This window comes from Lucilia cuprina, chromosome 2, assembly GCF_022045245.1.
Source record: "Lucilia cuprina isolate Lc7/37 chromosome 2, ASM2204524v1, whole genome shotgun sequence".
NCBI classification, from domain to species: Eukaryota; Metazoa; Arthropoda; class Insecta; order Diptera; family Calliphoridae; genus Lucilia; species Lucilia cuprina.
In genome coordinates, this window is record NC_060950.1 from 57,100,717 (window position 1) to 57,127,902 (window position 27,186).

Sequence of the window (27,186 nt, forward strand, 5' to 3'; positions counted from 1 at the left end):
ACGTAGATATCTAAATTTCGTATGCTGTTGCAGATACCTCGCAGAGGTGTGACCTAAAACTAAGCATTGGGAATGGGTTGCAATAAGATATGGACCACCTCGCCCTTGTTTAGATATAATAAAAAGTTTTTCTCAATGAATATATCGGATAAATTAGAAGTTTGCCTGTTTCAATAATGAAAGTTAAACGGTATCTGACACAATTGAATTTCCATTCCTTGTCAGTGTGTTTTCTGTAAGTAAGCCCTTAGTAAGGATTACGCCTCTAGATGCTGTTGGGAAACAAAGACTATTAAATTTGCAAGGTTGTTATGAATTATGTTTTTCCCATCTCAGTTATTCGCAATCGTCAAAATAGCTTTAGTTCTTAAACAAAGTACTTATACATAGACTGACGGAACCGAGTACGAAAATGGCCATCTGTGTGTCCTTTGAAAGCGATCTTTAACCTTATAGAACTCCAATGCGATGGGGTCTGTGATGAGTAGGACTCTTAGTCTTCGTATATGGTATTTGCTGAAGTAGATGTTCCTCCTTTTATTGCTGAACTGCATATTCGTCTTGATCTGCTACATCTGAGATTTCTGCAGGATAAAAACATTTCGACTCAGTCACAATTGCCTTCATTCAATTTAATCACTATTCTATTGGTCAATCCCTCTTTCTTTCTGGTCTATGGCTTTAATTCTATTGACTTGTCTACGATATTGTATTTTGGCTAGTTCGTAAACTACTCTATTAATTTTGCCTTTAGCCACTAGTCTATCGTCTAGTGTAACTAATTATGATTGTAAAACTAAGTTGCTGTACAATCTATTAGACGAGCTCAAGAGCCCTCCTTGTAATATTATTTCAATACAGATGTACAGCTTTTCGATGATCTAACCTGTTGAGAAGTCGCGAGGGCTGTCTTACTTTTCAAGTCAAGACTAGACTATTAGCCATTATATTGACTAGTCTATCGTCTAGTCTATGGACTAACTATGATTGTAAAACTAAGTTGCAGATTAGAGATGCTCAAAAGCCCTCTTAGAAAGATCATTTCATCTAAAAGTTAGATTCTTTTTCGATGATCCAACCTGTCTAGAAGTCGCAAGGGCTACTGCTTTATCTGTTTTCCTTTCATTCAATACTTTATGTTACTTTCTCAAATTTGAGTGATCTTGTGAAAGTGATCTTCAAATAATTCTGTAATCTTAATGAAAATTGGGGAGTAAAATTTGGAAACATAGGATCTGTATTTGTGAAATATCTGAATAAGCTTTTAGTCTACAATGTATAAACAGAGTCATTCTTTAAACGTGGCCGATTTTTATTAACAGTCTTATATGATAGAGAAATGTTAAACGAGAAAACTTAAAGCTTTTATTGCAGATTTCTGCAATAACAACATTTTTCACTCAATTAATGGAATGCTCGTAAAAAGCTTAAAAGCTTTAAAATATGTGTTTTTCTAATGTGTAATGTTTAGCAAAAGCTTTTTAATTTTCAAATTAAGCTGCATGTTTTTTTTACAAAATATTTTTTATTACAAATTTCTAATTTCTTTAAGTTTTAAATATTTTTATTTATGATTCATTATTAAATATAATCTGCTGTCCATAAAGCTTTTTGGGGGTTGTTTTTAAAACTTTTAACACTCTCTAACTAACAATTGCTTAACATTTTTTTTACCAAATGTACATACAAATAAATTTGTTTTTTTTATAAAACGAAATAAAAATCAAATACACCAATCGACATGAAATTAAAATCAAAATTTTCTTATAATTTACATTTTTTAAATATTCATAATTTTTCAACAATTTCTTCATACATTTTTGTAAATCCATTGAAAAGAAAAATCATATTAAAAAAATCCAAGACAATAGAAAAACTCAAATCTCTATACTATCTTTCTACTTTTTTCTTACCTGTTTTTCCTTTTTCTTTCCCATTAGGTTTACCTTTGAGACGGGAGTGGGGCGGCTGAAACCAGTCAGGGATTAATTACCCAAAATATGGTAAATAATGGCAATTTATTATTTTTTTAAGTTGTGTTACATTCCTTTTTGTTTAATTTTTGTCCAATTATTTGTTAATTTTTTTATAATAATTTACTTCAAAAACATAAACGAAAATGCAAAAGAGTTTGAAATTTTTTTTATATTACTTGTTTTCGGTCTTAAATTTAACAGAAAAAATGTTTGTATATAAATTATTTAAAATTGGCTTTAAAAAACTAAATTGTTAACACACTCATAGCAATTGTTTTAAATGATTTAAATTTAAGTTTATTTTTGTATATATATTTTTGCTAAGCTTTTTTAAAGGTTTTCTCCTAACAATCTAAAAACTTTTGTGTTATTGCATTTTTACCAAAGCAAAAAGCTCTAACATTAACTTTTTATATTTAATACAACAACGGGGTTTTAGTTTGCAACACATAAATACTGTCCTTTTTATATGTTTATCAATATCATTCAGCCATACCCGCATCCTTTTTTGGTGTTTTTCACAAATTTTTTTCGTTAACTCAGCTCTGAAAGCTCTATCAACACAGCAGCTTTTAAACAGATTTTTTAGTTTTTATTTAAAATTTGCTAGAGCAAATTTATGTTATTTTTAGTTCATTTTTTTAGATTTAAGTGGAATGTTTAGTACATTTTATTTTGTTTAATGTGTTAGTAATATAATTAATAAATTAGTTATAGAAAGCCTTGTCCTGTTTTCCCCTACAACACATTCTCCAAAAAGACTAATCTATAGTGTTTTTTACTATCAAGTATTAATGGTCGTCCTAATTTGGAAAATAATCTAAAAATTGCACATTTACTATATTTACCAGAACTTTTGCAATGTTTACCACACCGTTTATGCTTAATAATAAAGTAAAAAGTGCAAATATGCTTGTCGTATTGTAAATGTAAAGATTTAGTATTTGCTATATTGCTAGTCTATTTGCAACTTCTAGAAGATAATTTGCACCTAATATGGAACACATTTTACAACTTAAATATGAAAGTAAAGAGTGCAAATTTGCTTGTCGTATTGTAAATGTAAAAATTAAACATTTGCTATAGTCTATTTGCAATGTCTAGAAGATAATTTGCACTGAATGTGGAAGACATTTTAAAACTTAGGCAAATGTTCTTGTAGTATTGCAAATATAAACATTTTTAATAATATATGAAAAGTTAATATTTGCTATACTGCTAGCTTATTTGCAATGGCTTAAAATCTATTTAAGCCATATAACGGAATACTACTTGTGTTTTACAACTTAAACATAAATAATGGTGTTCATTATAAAGTGCAAATGTTCTTATCGCATTGCAAATGTAAAATTTTATAAGAATATTCGAACTCCTTTCATTTGCGAGCCTATTTGCAATGACTACAAGACTTGAACACTACAAATGGTCTAATTCATTAAATGCAAATGTTCTTGTACCATTTGAAATATAAAATTTTACAGAAATATTAGAACACCACTCATTTGCTATAGTGCTAGCCTACTTGCAATAGCTACAAGAGTATTTTGCCTATTATACGGAACACTACTTATGTTTTACAACTTTAAAACAAAAAGTAATGTTCATTATTAAGTGCAAATAGCATTGTTATAATACAAATGTAAAATTTTCCAACAATATAAGAACACCTTTAATTTGCCAATATATTTGCAATATCTACAAGTCTATTTGATCTTAATAGAGCAAATTTTACTTGACCACTAAAAAATGTTGTTCATTATTAAGTCTAAAAGTTCTTGTAGCATTGCAAATGTAAAATTTTATAAGAATATAAGAACTCATTCCATTTGCTAGACTATTTGCAATGTCTACGTAACACGTCTTATGTTTCACAACTTAAACACAAATAGTATATATTATAAAATGCAAATAGTCATATTGCATATATAAAACTCTCACGAAATATCTACTTGCAATATCTACAAGTATACTTGCTCTTAAAAGGAAACATTACTTAGGTTTTACAACATGAACTCAATTAATGGTATTCATTATAAAGTGCAAATAGTGTTGTTATAGTCCAAATGTAAAATTTTACAAGAATATATTAACACCTTTCATCAGCTAGGCTATTTGCAATGTCTACAAGGCTATTTACTCTTAATATGGAACACGTTTTTCATTTGCTATATTACTAGCCTTTTTACAATGGCTACAACTTAAGTTGCACTTAATACTGAAAATTACTAATATCGAACTCAAGTTCACTTGTATTTGCAATGTTTGCAATATAATTTAAGCAAGATTTTTTTAAACTTTTTATTGCATTGTAGTTTTTAGACACATTTACATCTTTCTATATATAAATACTAAAGAATAAAAGTTGTAAAATGTTTCAGACCAAAAGGTTGCAATACCATTTGCAATGATAAAACAAAATTTACAATATTGCAAAAGTTTTTTTCTATTAACATTAATAACCACTTATTACTGCAAATGTTTTTTCTACTTTGCAAAAGCAACATTTTATTAAAATATATGAAAATTTAACATTTACCATATAGCCTATCCATTAGCAACGTTGCAAATTGTTACTTAAAACTGAATGTATTTTTTTATATATTTCATTAAGCAAATTAAAAGAATTTAAAAAAATCTGTAAAATATGCAACTTTACAAGGCTACTTAAAATATTGCAATACTAATTAGTTTTACAATGTTAAAACACAACAAAGTTACAAGATATGGTCTATGACTAGGCTTTAGTCTTATGACTAATCTTTAGATCAGTCTATGGATTAAGATATTGTCTGGAATGTGTGTCTAGGTCTGTGAACTAGTTCATTGACTATGAACTGGTCAATTGACTAGTGCATATTCTATTCTATACACTAGCCAATGGATGGGTATATGTACTTATCTATTAACTGGTAAATGGACTCTACAATATATTAATTGGTCAAGGGAATAGTTCATTGGATAGTCTATATTTCAGACTTTTGGTTAGTTTGTGGACTTGTCTATTGAATGGTCCACGGAATCTTCGTGGAATAGTCTATAGTTCAGACTTTTGGTTAGTTTGTGGACTTGTCTATTGGATAGTCCATGGACTTGTCTATGAAGTAGTCATTTTAATAGGCTATTGACTATTCAATATGGTTTAGAATAGTTCATGGATTAGACTTATAACTAATCTATTGCCAAGTCTATTGACTAGTATATGGTCTATTAACTATTCTATGGACTAGGGTATTGACTGTTATATATAAAAGTCTTTTGAAAAAACTAGATCATGAATTAGTCTATTAAATAGTGTATTAACGATACTACTGACTATGCTACGGACTAAACAATTAACTAGTCATTTGACTATTCTGTAGGCTAGTATTTTAACTACTTTATTAGATATTTTATGTATGGTACAATTTTTAATGGACTATTGACTAGACTAGTGTGTTACCTATGAACTATGGATTAATCTGTTGACAACTGTCTAGAAAATTGACTGGTCTATTCACAAGACTATTGACTAGTCTGTTGCCTAGTTTATGAAGTAGTCTCTTAACTAATCAAAGACCTAGCCTATGAATAAATCTTTTGACTATTGTGTGGACTAGACTATTCACTAGTCTCTTCTTAAGTCTGTTTACTAGTCTGCGAAATAATCAGATTAGTAATCTATTTACTTGCGATTGTTGCAGTCTATTAACTAGCTCTTGGACTAGTCTATTAACTAATCAACTGAGTGGTCTCTTGAAAACCTATTGAATATTTGTGGACTATACTCTACTAGTTTTCGAACTAATCAGATAAGTAATCTTCTTACTTGTGATTGGTCCGGTCTATTAACTAGCTCTTGGACTAGTCTATTAACTAATCAGCTGAGTGGTCTATTGAAAACCTATGGACTGGTCTGTCGACTTGTCTATTGAATATGGACTAATCAGATTAGTAGTCTTTTTTCTTGCAAATGGTCCTGTCTATTAACTAGCTCTTGAACTAGTCTATAAACTAATCAGCTGAGTAGTCTATTGAAAACCTATGGACTGGCCGACTTGTCTATATTTGTTGGCTATACTCTAGTATATGGATTATTCGATTGTATAGTCTATAAACTAAACTCTTGACTAGTCTGTTGCCTAGTATATTACCTAACCAATGGATTATAATTACTTTTCCATTGACAGACTTATCTATTGACTAATCAGATTAGTAGTTTATGTAATAGCCCATGGCTAGGTCTATTGATTAGCTCATAGACTAGTCTATTAAATAGTCAGTTGAGTACTCTATTAGCTAGTCTATGGAACATCTCTAGACTGATCCGTTAACTTATGTGCTGAATATCTGTGTAGTAAACTATTGAAATTAAAAAAAAAACTATCACAATATTAAATTTAGTTTATTAACACTAGTATCATAGCAATTCAAAACAAATCCCCCAACTCTGCCCTAAAACACCCAGCATGTTGTCTGCAACATTAGCAAAACCCCATTTAAATCAAGCAAAATATATATATATTTCTAAGTTTCTTTTTAATTTTTCATCACTTTTCTTCAAATCATTTGCATTTTCATAAATAACAATTTAACCCCCCAAAAAAAGTAATGTCTTTAAAAAAAAATTATATTCCAAATTTAAACAAAAAAACACCACTACAAATTATTATGTTACAAATACAAATTATTTTATTTTTATTTTTTATCAACCAAAAAAAAAAATCAAATCAAATCAAAAATATCAAATACCACCCGAAACAAAAAAATCAAATCAAATTCACAATTCAGGCTGTTAACACAAATACACGTAATCGAAGTCTTGGCCGTTTAAGAAGGCAGCCGCCCCGTCATGGTATTGGTAAGTCCAGTTTTACATTTTTTATTTTCTCAAAAATTTTCAATAATTCTACTCACTTAACACTTGTTTTTTGTTTGAAAAAAAATTATTAATAAAATTCTTTTTAATTTCTAAAAATTTCGTTTTTAAAATATGAGTGTGTTTTTGGTTGTTTAAAAAGTTTTTCAAATTTTGTAGAATTTTTCTTTAAGAAAATTTCATATTATTCTTTAATAATTTAAACCACTGTGTGCACTGTGTAATTTTTATGATTTAATTTTTTTCGAAATTATAATTATTTTATTAAATGTTGAAGTTTTTTTTTTTTTTTTTTTGAAAAGCATGTTGCAACATGCATGTTTTATATGTGTATAAATGGCATATTTTACAAAAAAAAATTTAAAAACTAAATAAAATTTTCATTCAAAATTTCGAGATTATTTGAAATGTTGCAACATGCAAAAAAATAAGACACTTAAAGTAGGCTCAGACCAAGCCCCTCAACAAAGAATATTTAGAATAGAGTATACACAATCGGTGTAGCTGGGTTGACAATCCTTGGTCTTTGTTCGTTGAACTCCGAGTCGTTCCGGTTTAAAATACCGATTGTCATGAGAAAGTATTTCGAGGTAAAAGGGGAGGGAGGAGTACGATTTACACTTGGTCTTTGTTCGTTAAATTCCGAGTCGTCTCAGTGTGAAGTACCGATTGTCGTGAAAACGTATTTAGAGGTAAAAAGGGAGGAATACGACTTACACTTTTTGACAGTTAAAGGACCAAAATATTAATCGGCTTTTTTATAAATTATCTTGTGGACCAGTGTGACTAGACCCCTTGTCTATTGACAAATAGCCTATGGACTAGACTATTGGCATGTCTACTGTGGCCTCGGAAATAGTTTATGGAATAGGTAATAAACTAGTATTTTTGAAAAAAAATATTCGAAATACTGTTTCCTATTTAGACACCCATCTCGGGTCCATATAAATTGGATGTCGTTGTGATACTCACATGGTTACAACATAAGTTGTTTCCTACTCGTCACAGCCATAATGGAACCAACTAGAATGTTTGTTGAAGTTTAGGATATATCAAAATAATGTTCCCTATTGGAACAACTCTCATAGGTCCAATTATATTTTGTGTCGTGGTGATATCCAGGGGGTCACGATAAAAGTTGCTTCATACTCATCGCATCCTTAGCAAAGTCGATTATTGATGAAGTTTAGGATATACTTTAAACCTAAACCAGATATATTTGAAAAGAAAGTTATTGCTGGACGTAAGAAGAGATATCGTTACTTCTAACTCATCATTATGACAATTTCTACAATAATCGTTGAAGGCGAGACTCAGTCTCTGTTATTTTATCTTTTACTCATCTCGGAAACTTATCGAAAAGTTTGACCTAGAGTTATTATATAGAGACCAAATGTACCTATTTTATCTTTTACTCATCTCGGAAACTTTGACCTCGAAAAGTTTGACCTAGAGTTATTATATAGAGACCAGATGTACCTGAAGATGTGACAAGTGATCTCATTAGACCACCTGAGTTGAGTTTAACGATATGTTCGGTGGAAACTCTTGTCGTACTTACAGGGCCTTGGTGTTCTTGCGAAAAAGAGTAATTTGACGAGATTCTAGTGAAAACGAGTTTATAGAAGTTACTTTGCAGTTACAATGCCACGAAATAAAGAATGGCGAATCAAGATCCAAACTTAACCTTATTACTATCTCCTAACTATAGACAACAGATAGAGTACTTACTTAAATTCAATAATGGAGAGAACTAAACTTGTTCTCTTTCTTAAGAAGCATGAAATTTGAACTTTTCATACTTTTTGACAGATAATCTGATTCAAAGACATGTCTTGGGAAAACAACACTTAAAAACAATTGCAACTTTATAGAAACAATTTACCACTTAAGCTCATCAACCGTTGTCCCTTACTTCTTTGGATATTTATCGAATGAGGTTCATCACTATCAGCTATTATATGTAAAGTGTCATCTCTTTTGGGAAACAAAGAATGTTGCTCTCGCTATCCTCTCTCCCTATAAACAAATGATTTATTCTAAGTGTCGGGGTCGAAATATATACAAATGGATCCATGATTGTAATGAAAGTTGATGACTTATTTTGTTATCGTTGTTTTCATGAATATGTGTGAGTTTCAGCCTTAAGAAGAGAGGTAAACAGGGTGAAATTCTCTATCAAATACGATATCCAAATCTGTACAAATTGCTGTGATTGAGTAGACCTTGTTGGCTATATAATAGATGCACAAGATCCTTGTTATGATAATGTATTTATTTTGAACTAAATGTGTTATTCTTGACACAATAAAGTGGAAGTCTAAAGTGGAAGGTCTAACTGTATAAAATTATTTCAAAATTTTCTGCACTTTATTCTTTACAAACCCTTCTATATAATCCTTCTATTGGAAAAAACTAACAATTCGAAATCGTTAGAAATTATTTATTTGTTAAACTTTATTATTAACATTAACTCTCAGTTAACTACTAAACTCTCTAATCTAAACTAACTAAACTATACTTAAGCAAACTAACAACTTGTCTATTAGTCTAAAAAACAAAAACTAACCTTAAAAAAACAACTTAATTAACAAACAAATACAAACAAATACTTTTCACTATATTACAGTAACTCAACACCGTTCCAATAGTCCACAACACTCCAGTTCGGCCTCATCGCCTGTTATGTCAAATAGTAGTTCTAGTCCAGCACCACCATCCAGCAGTCCAAGTCCGCAAGAGAGCCCTAAGAATTGTAGTTATATATATCGTGATTGATTGATCACAAATACCAAATCGATGCCATTAATCAAAAATCAAACAACAACAGCAGCAGCAACAACTACAACAACTTTAATAGATGAAATCGATAAAACAACAACAACAACAGCAACAACACAATCAACGCATAAGCCGAAACAGAAAGCAAACACTGCCAATAATAAAATAACAACAACAAATGGAACTGCTACAACTACTATTTCTAATATTACAACAACTAAAAACCATAGACAACAACAAAAACAAAAGCCGTTACATGACATAACCACAACATTGACAACAACAGCTACAAAAAGAAAAAAACATTTTAGCAACAACAAACATAGAAAACATAAAACCTCGTTGGCTAAATCCGTTCCTGCCACACCTGTACAAGTAAATCCCTTAACAACGAATCATTTTGTGCCATCCTCACCAGATTTTTACGATGATCATGATATTGATAATGATGATGACGATGATGTGCTCTACATGCCACCCTATTCATATCCTAATTGTTCTTTAGATATTTTAAATGCAGACTATAACTTTGAAAATGAATTCGATTTTAATGCCACCCAGCAACAGCAGCAGCAACAGCAACAACAGCCTGATCAAGAGGAAGTTGAGGAAGAGGAGGAGCATTTTCGTGAAGCTTTAGCCGATAATCATCCTTTAGAATTGCAACGTGATATTGAAGAGGACTCCTCTTCTATGGCCATGATAACACCGCCACCACCCTATGATACACCCTACAGTAAACAACAGCAGCAGCAACAACTGTTGTCACAACCCTATACCATGTATTCGTCCTCTCAACGCTATCCTCAACATCAAGCTGCCTATACAGCACCCAAAGCACAACGTTCTCATCACACCCCACACACCCGCAAATATATTTTCAACAACAATCGCGAACAATTCAATATCAGCTCCTCGAATGGCAATTCTAGTTCTAATTCCATACAACAACAGCCTCAATCCTCGTCACTGGGCAGTACACTCACCAATGCCATTACGCCCACAAAATTAAGTGCAGCTGCGGCTGCCATGTTTGCGGCCCCACAAATGGTTCAACTAAATCGTAAATGGTCGAATTTGCATCGTAAACGTCGACGACGTAACAGTAGTTCGGGTGATTCAAAGGAATTAGATAAACTAGTCTTGCAGTCCGTAGATTGGGATGAAAATGATATTTATTGACAACATCTGGGTATAAGTGTGAGATATACATCGTTATTCTAAAGAAAAATTTTAACTTTTAAGATATTTATTTAGTAAAGTTTTACTAAAAAAATGAGATATACACATAGATAAATATTACAATACTTATATTGGGGAAGAAAGAGTTTGAAAAAGAAAAAACAAAATCAAAGTTTAAGCGGGAATTGCTTTTGATTTGGTTTCTGAAATTTTATACAAATAAATCGAAATAGTTATGAAGGTTTGAAAAGCATTGGAGGGCTTTACAATTTTAAATTCCTTTAAAAATTGTTTCCGAAATTAAACTACCGGATCTTTGCAGTATTCAGATTTTCTACTTCATATGGAGCGATACCTATTTCTGAATCTAATTATTGCTTAATTTTTAACCCCATTGGCTTCTAAATAGCTAAACTTTAATCAAATTTCTTAATAATTTAAACTTTAATATTGCATTTATTCTAAAAATTAAAAAGTATATTTTTAGAATAGATCCTCCAAAGTATCTGGTGAAAAGTTTCGATACTCATTATAATTTGATAAACTTTTCAAGTTTTTCTTTTTAGATTAAAAAATACAAACTCTAAAATTAGATTTTAACAAAATGTTAATTTTTCGAAATTTTTTTACTTTTTGTATTAAAAATTTTAGAAGAACTTTAAAATTCTTAAAAAGTCGACTATTTTAACAATTTAATAAAAAGTCTACTTTTATAATAAATTTGCGACAAAATTTTAAAAATATTTACATGTGAAGATTTTTCTTTAAGGATTGAGCTTCTTAATCCGAACTCAGAATTACTTCATAACCATTTTTCTATATATATTCTAGTTCAGTTCTAATTCAGTTCTAGTTCTGTTCTAGTTCAGTTCTAGTTCAGTTCTAGTTCAGTTCTAGTTCAGTTCTAGTTCAGTTCTAGTTCAGTTCTAGTTCAGTTCTAGTTCAGTTCTAGTTCAGTTCTAGTTCAGTTCTAGTTCAGTTCTAGTTCAGTTCTAGTTCAGTTCTAGTTTAGTTCTAGTTCAGTTCAAGTTCAGTTCTAGTTCAGTTCTAGTTCAGTTCTAGTTCAGTTCTAGTTCAGTTCTAGTACAGTTCTATTTCAGTTCTAGTTCAGTTCTAGTTCGGTTCTAGTTCGGTTTTAGTTTAGTTCTAGTTCAGTTCTAGTTCAGTTCTAGTTCAGTTCTAGTTCAGTTCTAGTTCAGTTCTAGTTCAGTTCTAGTTCAGTTCTAGTTAGTTCTAGTTCAGTTCTAGTTCAGTTCTAGTTCAGTTCTAGTTCAGTTCTAGTTCAGTTCTAGTTCAGTTCTAGTTCAGTTCTAGTTCAGTTCTAGTTCAATTCTAGTTCAGTTCTAGTTCTAGTTCAGTTCTAGTTCAGTTCTAGTTCAGTTCTAGTTCAGTTCTAGTTCAGTTCTAGTTCAGTTCTAGTTCAGTTCTAGTTCAGTTCTAGTTCAGTTCTAGTTCTGTTCTAGTTCTGTTCTAGTTCTGTTCTAGTTCTGTTCTAGTTCTGTTCTAGTTCTGTTCTTTTTCTGTTCTAGTTCAGTTCTAGTTCTGTTCTAGTTCTGTTCTAGTTCTGTTCTAGTTCAGTTCTAGTTCTGTTCTAGTTCTGTTCTACTTCTGTTCTAGTTCTGTTCTAGTTCTGTTCTAGTTCTGTTCTAGTTCTGTTCTAGTTCTGTTCTAGTTCTGTTCTAGTTCTGTTCTAGTTCTGTTCTAGTTCTGTTCTAGTTCTGTTCTAGTTCTGTTCTAGTTCTGTTCTAGTTCTGTTCTAGTTCTGTTCTAGTTCTGTTCTCTTTCTGTTCTAGTTCAGTTCTATTTCTGTTCTAGTTCTGTTCTAGTGTTTTTCAAATTTCATCAGATATCTCGAAAACCTAATGTTAAAATTTTCAAAATTCCTTTAATATAGTATATCTGGAAACATTTTGTTTTTGAAATTTTCAAACATTTAATGTTAATTTTTAAATTTACACTAATTGTATATTACTAATCCTTAATAAATCCAACAATGCTTTTCAAACTGTATGCTTTTAAAGAGGAATTTTTTTAATTAATTGTTTTTAGAAAATTTTAATAAAATTTTTTATAAGCAGCTTATAACTCAATCATAAACGAAAAATAACTAAAAAAATAGACAACAAAAACTACAACAAATTCTATCGCTCACCCAGGCCAATAAACCAAAAAAAAATCACGTAATATTTAAATAGGAAAAATGAAATAAAAATATAATTAAAATTTAAGCATAAATAATGTTAGGGATTTACAATTGTAAATACAAAATAATAATATTATTATACAACAACAACAACAAAATCTACTTACTACAATATAAACAAATTGTAAAACACTTTTTTTTTAACAATTATAAAAAAAATAATAATAAAATAAAGGCGATAAAGAACATTGAATAAAAAAAGGAAAATTTGTTATTAAAAACTATAAACTTTAAAAGAAATTAAGCAAAACATACAAAATAGCACAGTCTATGTCTAAAGACATAGACTAGACTAAAGGAGTATTTAAAGCATAGAAATACTTTACTAAAAATGTCTTGAAATTTAGAATTTCTTTAACAAAAAAATAAAAATAATACAAAATAATAAAAAAAAAACAAACGCATTTTTAGTAATAATTTATTTTATGCAATTATTATTATTATTATATACAGTTTAGAAAATATTTGAAAAGAAAAAAAAAACCAAACAAATTTAGATAAACTTACACCCAACAACAACAACAACCCCCCAACAACAAAAAAAGAGGAAAATTTTAAAAACAATATTCTAAGGAATATTATTAATAAAATCATAAAAAAGACAAGCAAAAGAAAAAAGTATTTAAACTTTAAAATCAATAATAAGACAACAAATATTAATATATGCTTAAACAATTAATTTAAACAAAATAAGAAACTTTGTAAAAATGATATATTGCTAAGCAAATTTAATATAAAAAGAAAGTTATTAAAATATTAACACATTAAACAAACAACAACAAAAAAACCTACTACTTAAGCCTAAATTATAACTAATATTAATTATTATATAATATTTAAAACCAAACAAACAAATTGTTAATGCTAAAAAAAAACTTTGTAATTAAAAACAAAAACTTGTATATTTTACTTTATATATATAAACTATTTATACATTTATAATATAATAATATTTAAACAAATTCCCTTTAAAAAAAACCAACTCATATTTAATAAGAAAGGTAGTCAAAAGTCTTATAAATTATAAAATAGTAGCTGTAGTTTTAGCCGCGTTTTTTTTTACAAACCAAAACAACAAAAAAATACTTAAAATTTATAAAAAAAAAACACTTTTAAACAAAAAATCATCCAACCACATTTAACAATTATTTTTGAAAAATTAGTAATGTTATTGATTATGTTTAATAAACATTTCTTAATATTTTTTATTAAACATTTATAAATATCCAAAAACAATACAACTTAGTTAAACAAATGTATTTTCCGCAATCGAATAATAAATTGTAGTGTTCTGTTAGTCTATATTCTAGACGTAGCTAGATTACAAGTTCAGTTCTAGTTCAGTTCCAGTGCAGTTCTAATTTAGTCTTTGTTCTAGTTCAGTTCTAATTTACTTCTAATTCAGATCTAGTTCAGTTCTACTTCAGTCTTAGTTCAGTTCTAATTTAGTCTTTGTTAAAGTTCAGTTCTAGTTTACTTCTAATTCAGATCTAGTTCAGTTCTACTTCAGTCTTAGTTGAGTTCTATTTCAGTTTTAGTTCAGTTCTAGCTCAGTTCTAGTTCAGTTCTAGTTCAGTACTATTTCAGTTCTAGTTCAGTTCTAGTTCAGTTCTAGTTCAGTTCTAGTTCAGTACTATTTCAGTTCTAGTTCAGTTCTAGTTTAGTTCTAGTTCAGTTCTAGTTCAGTTCTAGTTCAGTTCTAGTTCAGTTCTAGTTCAGTTCTAGTTCAGTTCTAGTTCAGTTCTAGTTCAGTTCTAGTTCAGTTCTAGTTCAGTTCTAGTTCAGTTCTAGTTCAGTTCTAGTTCAGTTCTAGTTCAGTTCTAGTTCAGTTCTAGTTCAGTTCTAGTTCAGTTCTAGTTCAGTTCTAGTTCAGTTCTAGTTCAGTTCTAGTTCTAGTTCTAGTTCAGTTCTAGTTCAGTTCAGTTCTAGTTCAGTTCTAGTTCAGTTCTAGTTCTAGTTCAGTTCTAGTTCAGTTCTAGTTCAGTTCTAGTTCAGTTCTAGTTCTAGTTCAGTTCTAGTTCAGTTCTAGTTCAGTTTTAGTTCAGTTCTAGTTCAGTTCTAGTTCAGTTCTAGTTCAGTTCTAGTTCAGTTCTAGTTCAGTTTTAGTTCAGTTCTAGTTCAGTTCTAGTTCAGTTCTAGTTCAGTTCTAGTTCAGTTCTAGTTCTGTTCTAGTTCTGTTCTAGTTCTGTTCTAGTTCTGTTCTCGTTCTAGTTTTGTTCTAGTTCTGTTCTAGTTCTGTTCTAGTTCTGTTCTAGTTCTGTTCTAGTTCTGTTCTAGTTCTGTTCTAGTTCTGTTCTAGTTCTGTTCTAGTTCAGTTCTAGTTCAGTTCTAGTTCAGCTCTAGTTCTGTTCTACTTCTGTTCTAGTTCAGTTCTAGTTCAGTTCTAGTTCAGTTCTAGTTCAGTTCTAGTTCAGTTCTAGTTCAGTTCTAGTTCAGTTCTAGTTCAGTTCTAGTTCAGTTCTAGTTCAGTTCTAGTTCAGTTCTAGTTCAGTTCTAGTTTCAGTCTAGTTCAGTTCTAGTTCAGTTCTTGTTCAGTTCTAGTTCAGTTCTAGTTCAGTTCTAGTTCAGTTCTAGTTCAGTTCTAGTTCAGTTCTAGTTCAGTTCTAGTTCAGTTTAGTTCAGTTCTAGTTCAGTTCTAGTTCAGTTCTAGTTCAGTTCTAGTTCAGTTCTAGTTCAGTTCTAGTTCAGTTCTAGTTCAGTTCTAGTTCAGTTCTAGTTCAGTTCTAGTTCAGATCTAGTTCAGTTCTAGTTCAGTTCTAGTTCAGTTCTAGTTCAGTTCTAGTTCAGTTCTAGTTCAGTTCTAGTTCAGTTCTAGTTCAGTTCTAGTTCAGTTCTAGTTCAGTTCTAGTTCAGTTCTAGTTCAGTTCTAGTTCAGTTCTAGTTCAGTTCTAGTTCAGTTCTAGTTCAGTTCTAGTTCAGTTCTAGTTCAGTTCTAGTTCAGTTCTAGTTCTGTTCTAGTTCTGTTCTAGTTCTGTTCTAGTTCTGTTCTAGTTCTGTTCTAGTTCTGTTCTAGTTCTGTTCTATTTCTGTTCTAGTTCTGTTCTAGTTCTGTTCTATTTCTGTTCTAGTTCTAGTTCTGTTCTCGTTCTAGTTTTGTTCTAGTTCTGTTCTAGTTCTGTTCTAGTTCTGTTCTAGTTCTGTTCTAGTTCTGCTCTAGTTCTGTTCTACTTCTGTTCTAGTTCTGTTCTAGTTCTGTTCTAGTTCTGTTCTAGGTCTGTTCTAGTTCTGTTCTAGTTCTGTTCTAGTTCTGTTCTAGTTCTGTTCTAGTTCTGTTCTAGTTCTGTTCTAGTTCTGTTCAAGTTCTGTTCTAGTTCTGTTCTAGTTCTGTTCTAGTTCTGTTCTAGTTCTGTTCTAGTTCTGTTCTAGTTCAGTTCTAGTTCAGTTCTAGTTCAGTTCTAGTTCAGTTCTAGTTCAGTTCTAGTTCAGTTCTAGTTCAGTTCTAGTTCAGTTCTAGTTCAGTTCTAGTTCAGTTCCAGTTCAGTTCTAGTTCTGTTCTAGTTCTGTTCTAGTTCTGTTCTAGTTCTGTTCTAGTTCTGTTCTAGTTCTGTTCTAGTTCTGTTCTAGTTCTGTTCTAGTTCTGTTCTAGTTCTGTTCTAGTTCTGTTCTAGTTCTGTTCTAGTTCTGTTCTAGTTCTGTTCTAGTTCTGTTCTAGTTCTGTTCTAGTTCTGTTCTCGTTCTAGTTTTGTTCTAGTTCTGTTCTAGTTCTGTTCTAGTTCTGTTCTAGTTCTGTTCTAGTTCTGTTCTAGTTCTGTTCTAGTTCTGTTCTAGTTCTGTTCTAGTTCTGTTCTAGTTCTGTTCTAGTTCTGTTCTAGTTCTGTTCTAGTTCTGTTCTAGTTCTGTTTAGTTCTGTTATAGTTCTGTTCTAGATTTAGTTCAGTTCTAAATCTAGATCTATTTCTGTTCAAGTTTTCGTTCAGTTCTATATCTATTCTAGTTCTGTTCTAGTATTCTAGTCTAGTATTTTTTTAGTTCGCTTCTATTTCAGTTCTAGTTTATCTGTTATACATTATGTTCTACTTAATAATTTTGATCTTGTCAAACCCTTTATCCCTAAATTACACTTTAGCGCTACTTTTTTTTGCTATTTGCTACAAAATCTAATTTTCTCCGATCATGCCTCTAAAAGAAAATCTTTTAAAATGATATTTAAATTTATTTACTAACTTAAATTTGTTGTTATTTTTATCAGCATAACATATAATTATCTTTTTTATAATACTCGAAATTATTTATTTATAGAATTATTTCTATAATTTATTTATTATTGCTTATTTTATACATAAAAATCTAATATTTAAGTAGTTTTTTTTTAAATTTATTGTTTTCTCCAACATGCGTAACCTGTATACTTGTTTAGTTTTTTTTATTGTTAATAACAAAGAAAATAATGTTATTAAACAAAACGTGAATTGATGATATTGCAATTATTTTATATAATAAATAAATTATGTGCCATACTTAACAAACAAAAAAAAAAGAAAAACATAAAATTATTAATTATGATTAAAAATTAAGAAAAACGCTTTTTATACTTTAATTTCGCGCTATTTTATTATACATACACATACACACTCACCTACATTCACTTATTGTATTATTTATCCCATTTTTTTATTTCGAAGAAAAACGGGATTTTTTTTGCGAAATGGAACAAAAATTTTTTTACAAATAAAAACTCGAAAAGTAATAAAACACAAAATTTAAAAAAGCACTTTTTTATTTAACAAAAAACAAATTATTTTATGAATAAAAGTATACAGGATCAAAGAGGATCAGGTTCGCCTTATATCAGTCTATTTTTGAATACATTTGTAGGAGAAATAAATATTTTAATTCGTCTCTAAATAGATGATCCCATCTGCTAGAAACTAATGATCATTATATGATCATTAATTTTACATTCCTGTCTTTGATTTCATGACATATTGATTTAACCAGATCAGAAAGTTTAAGGCTATTCTGATTTTTTAATTTATAATATTAGATTTATAGAATCCGAGGTTTTTCATAATAAATGTCTTTTGGATTTGATCATTTTATATATTTACTGTCGATTTATGAAGACGTCTATTGACTGATCTTTTGACTAGTTCATATACCAGGTAATTGTCTTTATCTATTGACTAATCTATTGACTTGTTCATTGACTAAAACTATACCATTAACTGGTCCATTGATTAGTTAAAAATTTGTTGGCATTTCTATTGAGTATAATTAGTCTTGGTTAGTCTATTGAGTAGTTTGTTGACTGGTAGCATGACCTATTACATTAACTGATCTATGGATTATTCTATAGACTTGTCCATTGTAATTCTGTTGACTGGTTTATCGACTAGTCTATTTACTGGTTTACTGATTTGTCTGTTGACTGGTCTATTGAATAATCTTTGGACTAATTAATTACCTATGAACTATTCCTTTGAACTGGTCTATTGACTAAGTTTTTGATAGGTCTATGAACTAACTATGACAATGAATTAACTATTCTATTGAGGGGTCTTGACCTAGTCCACTGACAACTCTATTGAATTATCTGTTGACTAATCTATTGACTAGATTGTTGACTCAGATATTCCATTGATTGTGGTCTCTTCAATTAACTAATGTATAACTTAGTCTATGGACTAATCCATTAACTAGTCCATTGACTATTCTTAAACTAGTCCACTGACTATACTTTTGTTAAGTCTATTTGTCTATTATTTTTAAACTATTCTGGTCCATTCTAATTTTGTCTGTTAACTAATCCATTAATTGTGGACTATTCTGTAAACTGGTTTAAAGAGCAGTCTACTAACCGAACTATGAACTAGTCGAATTAGTATAGTTTTGACTAGTCCATCGACTAGTGTAGTAACTATAGTTTTGACTTGTCGATCGACTAGTCTACTTACCATTTATTAGTGGTTTGTGTCTTGATAATCCCTGATCCTTTCGGTTGACCATTGACTAGTTTGATTGCCTATAAACTATTCTGTTAATTGGTCTATGGACTATACTATTAACAGATCTGTGGACTAGTGTATTAACTAGACAATGGACTTGTCTACTAATTTTAAGTAGTTCATTGACTACTAGCCAAAGCGTTTATTAACATGTCTGCTGACAATTCCATTGAGTAGTCAGCGGGCTAGTCCACTTAGTTTTTTCTGTTAAGTGGTGTATGTATTAGTCTATTGAACAATGTATGGACTAGTAGATTGACTAATTAATTGATTTTTTACATTTTCAGCTATTCCCATCGATACATTATTTACTGTTCTAGTGTCCAGTTTATTTCATAGTTTATGGACGAGTTTATAGACTTGTCCACTAATTCCTATTTAAAAAGTTTATTATTAAATTGTCTGCTGACCATCTTATTAAGTAGTTTTCGGGCTAGTTCATTGATTATGGGTTTTTTTAAGTGGTTAGTGAATTAGACTATTGAATGATCTGTGGACTAGTCTATTTATTATTTAATTATTATTTTGCTTTCTTTATCAGCTAGTCCGATCGATAATTTACTTACTGTTCTAATACCCAGTTTATTGCTTGGTTTATGGACCAGCCTATTGTTTTTAGATTAGTAAATAAACAGTTCTATGTAATCTGAAATTATCCATTGAATGACTGGTCTTTAGATTCGCCTTATTGATGGATTTATTAATTAAACTTTGGACTAGTTTTTTTTCTATAAATCTGTTAACTGGTCGAATTTTCTTTATATTAGTTCATAACTAGTCTATGCATTAGTTTATTATATAAATGTACTTAATCTGTTTAAAGTTTTAAAACGTTTCTGAAAAGGTTAAACGAAAAATCCCGTTTGTTAAAAAATGCTTTTCTTAAATTTATTTAATATTTTTTTGTTAAAATTCGTTAAACATTATATTTTTAATGATTTTTTATTGCAAAAAATCAAATGTGATTTGGTACAAATTTTTATAAATATTAATAATAAAAAAAAATAAAAATAAAATAATAAGCTAAAAAGTAGATACAACAAAAAAAATTAATTAAAATTTTCTAATGCACTCTTACAACTAAATTATGTAGCTTTGTTTCTGTTTTTATACTATATAATATAAAAAATAAATAAAAAATTATTTTTACACTACCAAAAAAAAAATACTTGTTATAAAAACAAATTGTAAATAAATAAAAAAAAAACAAAACTCTGTAATATATATTTATTAAGAATATAAATATTAAAAAAAACAATGATTTGTTTTTAAACAAAAAAACCGATAGTCTTAAAATTTTCATTTTACAAAAAACTTTTATAAAACAAAAACTAAAATTGTAAAAATATTAAATAAACAAATAAAGCAACAAAAAAATCGGTTTACTTTATATTATAAATATTGAAAAAATAAAAACAAAAAGCAAGTGATGAAAATTTAACACTTTATAATATTATTATTATAAATAATAATAATAATAAAATAAATCCATAAGTATACATAGAACAAGCACATATACTTTATTTAAAACAAAAAAAATTTAAACAAAAAAACACACAAAATTTAAAAACAAATAAATAGGTCAAGGATAATACAAAATACATTTGTATAAAGTTTAGTTTAGAAAATAAATTGAAAAAAAAATAAATAAAAATAATACTCATCATGTAGAATTGCTAATTTAAAGTTTAAAAAAAAAGTGAAATTAACTTAAAGCGTAGAAATATCTAAAGTCATATTAATTATTTTTTAAAATAATTAAGTTTTTTTCAATTAATTAATTTCTTAATTACTTTATAGATTTATTTTAAAACTGCCAAAGAACAAATTTTTAAACTTTTAAAATAAACTGAAAAATTACATTTTGATTTATAATTTTTTTATATAAATTTGTTTTAATAAACTTTTTTATTTTTAATTGCAAATTATTTTGTTTATCTCCTGTACACTCCAGAGCGGCGAGTTAATGCGAAACAATCGGCGGCGTAAACATTTTTGGTTGCGGCATCTGCTTGTTATAGAAAATTCCGGTTGCGTCTAAATTTTCAGCTCAATTTAACTTTTTCTCTAGAAATTTCCCTAATAATTGAAAAATTTTTGTCTGTTATATAGAAATCTGTCTGTATAACAGAAAATGGTCGTTATAACAGTTATTTCTATGAAAATCTAAAATAACTTTTAACTATTTTAATACATATGAGTGGAAAAAGTTGGCGACGGAGCAGCTAACAAACTATTAAGCCTTGTATTCATAAATATATTTATCACTTTGTTTTAGGTGATTCCATACAAAATTGCTACAATAAACCATCAATAACTTTATTAAGCATTTAAAATATAGGGGTAAAAATTTAAACCGATCTGTTACACTCTATATGCAAGGCTGTATAAAAAAGTATTATTATACAAATATGTGACTGAAATAACAAGTTCACACGAACAATTAGGCTGCTTAATTACAATAGCCAATTGCCCCCTTAACTGCCGGTCCACACTAGCAAACTTTTCTTGGGAAACTTTTGATTTTGCGTGAGAGAGAAAGAATATCATTCATCTCTCTCGCGGTACGCAGTTTCCCGTTCTCGGAAACTTGTTTTGATTTGTTATTCTTCTCATTCGTACAATAAAAAATCAATGCAATTAACACGTAGTTTCTGAAAAAAAGTTTCTATTTGTGGACATTAAGGAAACTTCAAAAGAGAATTAAGAAAAAGTTTCTCAACAAAAGTTTCCTAGTGTGGACCAGGTCAAACATGTAATATAATCTGTGTGAAAGAGAACTAATGGGATCGTTGAAACACAATAAGTAATAAAACAACACACATTTATAAAAAATTGAAAGTCAGGGATGTATTTTTACATTAACACAGCTGTTTTAATCATATATTGTTATTGTTTTATACCGATCGTGTAAAAACAAAAAAATATAAATCATACGACCGATTTTCATTTTCTTTTATGTCATACGAATGGAATTTCATTTCAGCTTACGTGCAGAAATAGTGATCGTGTGAAGGCCATTTTAACCCATTTCGACGACACATTCTTAATTCGTTTTGACAGTTCATTCACATAATGTTTTTCTTCCAACAAATGATAACAAACAGCTGATTATGATAAATAAGCGATAAAAATTAGAGATGACACTCTTTCAATACAATTCGTTATTGGGGATGGAATGAAGAATAAGAGGATTAATGACAAATAATTGCATCATATAAGAATGTAAAGTCGGGCATTGCCAAAAGTTACTTATGTATCGGTAGTATAATTTAAACTTATATAAAACTAAGATTTGCCGAGTCAGATTTTATGGGGCTAAACGAAAGAAATGAACCGATTTTAATCATTTTCTATAGGTTTCGTTCAATGTGATAAGTTTCATCAAATTATAATGAAAATTTACTCCTGCAGCGTGTGCACAAAGTTTTGATGGACTCACAGACAGAGGGACGGACATAGTTTAATCGACTTAGAAAGTGATTCTAATACTTTAAGATGAGTCAATATGTTTATGTGTAACAAACTTGAGAACAAACGCATAATACCCTTCCATAGTAGTGGTGTTGAGTATAACGGAAAAGTAGAAAGAACCGTATTAGTGTAAGACTCAAGATATTTAACATGAATTTAAAACAGATCTCTAAAGAAGTGTAACCTTCGATAGCTGATTAAAACCCTAACTTTAATCTATAAAACCTTTTCAGATTCTCCTGTAACCCTACAGTATGCCCTGTTCGATCTCAGTGGAACTTATTTCAACCTAAAACTCTGTATTCTAGTACAGTGGTAGATTATGCATTCTAATTTCTAAAGATCATACCGGTACCTTAAGTCAATGAGTTTGTAGACCAATTCATTGATTCATCAAAGGAAAACTTCATAGGCTAGTCCTAATAAGAGAAAATATACTAGTTTATGGACTAGAGTCTAGTCACTAGACAATAGACTCGAATATGGACTATATTAGTTAATAGACGTTTAAATAGACTACCCCACAGATTTCTTAATATACTGATAAAGATAAGACTAAAAACAATTCTTTGGATTAGTTTATATCATAGTCCATAGTCTTATCTATACACTAATCCTAATCAAAGGCTAGACCATAAACTTGTCCAGAGGTCAGTCTATATACTATTCCATAAAACAATCTAGACTAATAAATAAACTAATTTGTTAGTACAAATCCAAGATCTTAGCCCATACTAGACCACAGACTAGTCAATCAACTGGTTAATTACCAGATGGGTTCATTGATTAGTCAGTGAAATAAACCATAAACAAGACAATAATCTAATCCATTATTTTGTCAATAGACCAATTCAAAAACTAGTCCATAAACATATATAGACTAGTCCATCGTTTAGTGAAAAGTCAAGTCAACATACTAATCCATAAACATAGTGTTAGAAGATTAGTTCAGAGACTAAGCAGTAGACTAATCTGCAAACAAATCAATAAACTATATAGACTAGTCCAAAGATAAGTTAATAAACTACGTTATAGCCTAGTTAATAGACTAATTCGTAAACTTGTCTATAGACTAGATGGTAGACTAAACAATAGACTAGCCTATAAACTAGTTCAGAGACTGGTATATTAACTAGATTAGTCATACTAATCCGTTGTCTATTCCAGATTCTGATTTGTGTTTAATTTCTGAATAGGTAACACGAATTTGTTGTTTTATTGTTATATTTTTTAATATTTTATAATTTTTTTTTTATATTTTTCTAAACATTTTTTCAATTAAATATTTATAAACATTTAAAAATATATATATTTATAACTTAAAAAAAAAATCTCCCAAAATTATATACATACATATAAAAAAAAACAACTTTTTTCATTAAACACGATATATATTCAAGTGCTTCTTAAACAAATAAATTAAAAAAAAAACATAAAAATTATATAAAAAAAATAACAAACATTAATTAGCATTAGTTATTTAAATAAAATAAATAGATTTTATGCATTAAAATTAGTTTACAAAAAAATATGAAAAAAAAATAAAAGAAAACTGAAAATTACTTAAAGGAATAAAAACAACAAGAAGAAAAAAATCATTAATCGCTTTAGAGTTTTAACAAATTATTATAAAATATAAATAAAAATAAGTTAAATAAGATAAAAAATAATAAAAAAATAAAGTTTCAAAACCAAAAGCAAAAATTGTTAGTAGAGCATTTAAATAATATTAAAAAAAAATAAAAACAGCTGATTGAACATTAAGTAAAAAACATATTATTAACAATGAATGAAATGAGAAAAAAGAAAAACTTCTTAATTATAAAACAAATTATAAAGTAATTGAATTATGTAGTTATGTTAAGATTTTACAATTTATTAAAAAATTATATATAAAAAAATATAACAATAAAAATTAAAAACTAAATAAAACAAACAACAAATTTGTAAATAAATATTATTTGAAATTTTTCAAAAATCACCAAAAACAACACTGGATTTTTATTTTATTTAAAAACAAAAATATTTTTTTAAAATTCAAAACTTTTTCTATACTATACGTAAATTAACAAAGAAACAAACATAAAAAAACGATAACAGATATTGTTGTTTATAACATCCAACATACTTCCAAAAAAAAATATTTATAATTAAATAAAAACACTTGTATAAAAAAACTCCTAAAAAATCATATTTCACATTGAAACCTTTAAAAATAAATTTAAAACAAAAACTTGTAGTAACGTTATTTCAAAACATCATAAAAAAGATTTAACAAAATCTAAAACATTTTTTTTGCAAAATTGTAGTGATAATTTAGCAGTTATTTATTTAATAATAAATTTATTATTAACAGAAGAAAGAAGATAAAAAAACAAAAACAAAAACCTAATCTAACTTTTAAATATAAAATAATAATAAAACACCCACAAACAAAAAGACACAACAACAAAAAAGGGAAAAAACAACAACAAAACATTATCACTTAACAAAAAAATAAATAAATAAAACTTTAATTCTTTTACATTAAATAAATAAAAACCTTAATATAAGTAATAATAATAAAAAAAAAACTAAATACCAGATAAAAAGCTCCATACTTTATATACCGTAAAGACAAAAATGTAATGAAAATCAATCATCAAACATACAAAATCGCATCATCAAATCAAAGACAATTTTTCATAGTAAACAAAAGCAAAGTCAATTTTTCGGCATTACAAACCAAGAAAAACAAATACAAAAAAATATGGTTTTCATTTAGGGACTGAATATTTTTTTCTGTTTTTGATGTTAAATACTTTGTTTTTTATATGACCGTTTTTATAGAAAAAAGGTTGCAGATTTGTTTGAATTGACAATGTTTATGTATGTTAACAGTTTTTTCAACATTTATCATATGGCAGCTCTTAAGTGTGTTAAAAAGCAGGGCTGTAAAATTAGGTATATTAAACTTTGTTTAAAATATGGCTTAAAACATGATAAAAAGAATTCCACTTGAAATAATGGAATGACATTATTCAGTTCTAGTTCAATTCTAGCTCAGTAATAATTTAGTTAATGTTCAATTCTAATTTAGTTCTAGTTCCAATCTAGTTCAGTTCTAGTTCAGTTCTAGTTCAGTTCTAGTTCAGTTCTAATTCAGTTCTAGTTCAGTTCTAGTTCAGTTCTAGTTCAGTTCTAGTTCAGTTCTAGTTCAGTTCTAGTTCAGTTCTAGTTCAGTTCTAGTTCAGTTCTAGTTCAGTTCTAGTTCAGTTCTAGTTCAGTTCTAGTTCAGTTCTAGTTCAGTTCTAGTTCAGTTCTAGTTCAGTTCTAGTTCAGTTCTAGTTCAATTCTAGTTCTGTTCTTGTTCAGTTCTAATTCAGTTCTAGTTCAGTTCTACTTCATTTCTTATTCAGTTCTAATGCAGTTCTGATTGAATTCTAGTTCAGTTTTAGTTTAGTTTTAGTTCAGTTCTACCTCTTTTCTGACATAACCGATAACTGATCCAATGCTTTGTGTCTAGTCATGCATATTTGGCAGAGCACAACTTATTGGGGCTGCCAGGTTAGTATCTAAGCCAAAGGCGTAATGCCTTCCGAAATCCTAAATTTGGGAAATGTCGCTGTAATACTTTAAATTAAATATTTAAAATCTATTGTGAAACATAATCTGCAGCTTTTTTCCGACACTTGGGTTTTTTATAATTTTCGCCATTTTTGTTCGCTTTAACAGACTCTAACTCTCTATGTAAACCACTTTCTACACTGTAACAAAAACTCTATACGAAAAGCAACTTTAAAAAGATTGTGTTTTTTTAAGTAGAAAAAAAGCAATTGCTAACAATATTTTTTATTTTGTAAATCGGTAAAAGAATATATACAAAACTTAATTAAAGGTAGATTTAAAAAAATGCAAAAAAAAACATTAGTAAAAAGACTGAGCTATAAAAAAACATAATAATATTTAAAGAAAAATATGTTAAAAATTTTTAAAAAAATAAACACAAAAAGAAGACAAAATGTAAAAGAAAAATATTAAACACATTTTTAAACAAATAACACAAGGAAATAATGTAAAATATTAAGAAAAAAAAACAAAAAACTACAGACAGAAAAGTTTAAAAGGAAAAAAAGCAAACAAAAGAAATATCATTAAAAAAAAATATAAATAATTTATATATTTTTAGTTAAAATATATAATATACATTAAAGGATAATACAAACTATATTCAAATATTTTTAAACAGATATTGCAAATTAAACAAAATGATTTCTTACAATTTTCTCAAATATATTTAACACAAATAAAATAAATAAATAATAATAATTTTTTAAAAACTTACTTAGGCTTGTGCAAAGAATTAAGAGAGTTATAACTCGAAATGCAAATTTAGAAAAAAGAAAAACATGAAAAGAAATTGAAAATTTTAAAGAAAAATAAATATATTTGTCAAATTTGAACTGTCAAATAGAAAGAGATTTTAAAATAACTTTTTGGAAAAATGGTAGTTTTACTTTTTAAAACTTTTACCCTGGAAAAGTTTTGTAAATATTATTAAAAAGGGTGAATGATTTTGAGAAAATTTACTTGTTTTGTTTTTAAAGAATTCTGGGATTTTTGCAAATTTGACAAAATTTATAAATACTACAACTAATAACTGCCTTCTCTTCATATTTATTTTCTTAAAATAATTATATTTTATTGATATTTAAAGAAAAATCTTAATTTTGTTAATAAATAGTTAAAAAAAAACAACATACATAAATAGTTAAAAATACAGTGAAAGAA

At 28.3% G+C, this 27,186-nt stretch overlaps 2 protein-coding genes across 2 annotated transcripts in view; both read left to right on the plus strand.

Annotated features, from left to right (window-relative positions):
* LOC111683918 (semaphorin-1A) overlaps positions 1-27,186 on the plus strand; it is a 219,385-nt gene that overhangs the window by 150,218 nt on the left and 41,981 nt on the right. Inside the window, exons 18-19 of the mRNA XM_046945190.1 lie at positions 1,941-2,003; positions 6,744-6,813. Coding sequence (XP_046801146.1) covers positions 1,941-1,952 — 12 coding nt within the window. The 3' untranslated portion in view covers positions 1,953-2,003; positions 6,744-6,813. The remainder of the gene's footprint in view (positions 1-1,940; positions 2,004-6,743; positions 6,814-27,186) is intronic.
* On the plus strand, positions 9,631-10,794 carry LOC124420987 (component of gems protein 1-like). Its single transcript, XM_046955611.1, has one exon. The coding sequence runs from the start codon at positions 9,631-9,633 to the stop codon at positions 10,792-10,794; it is 1,164 nt and encodes a 387-aa protein (XP_046811567.1).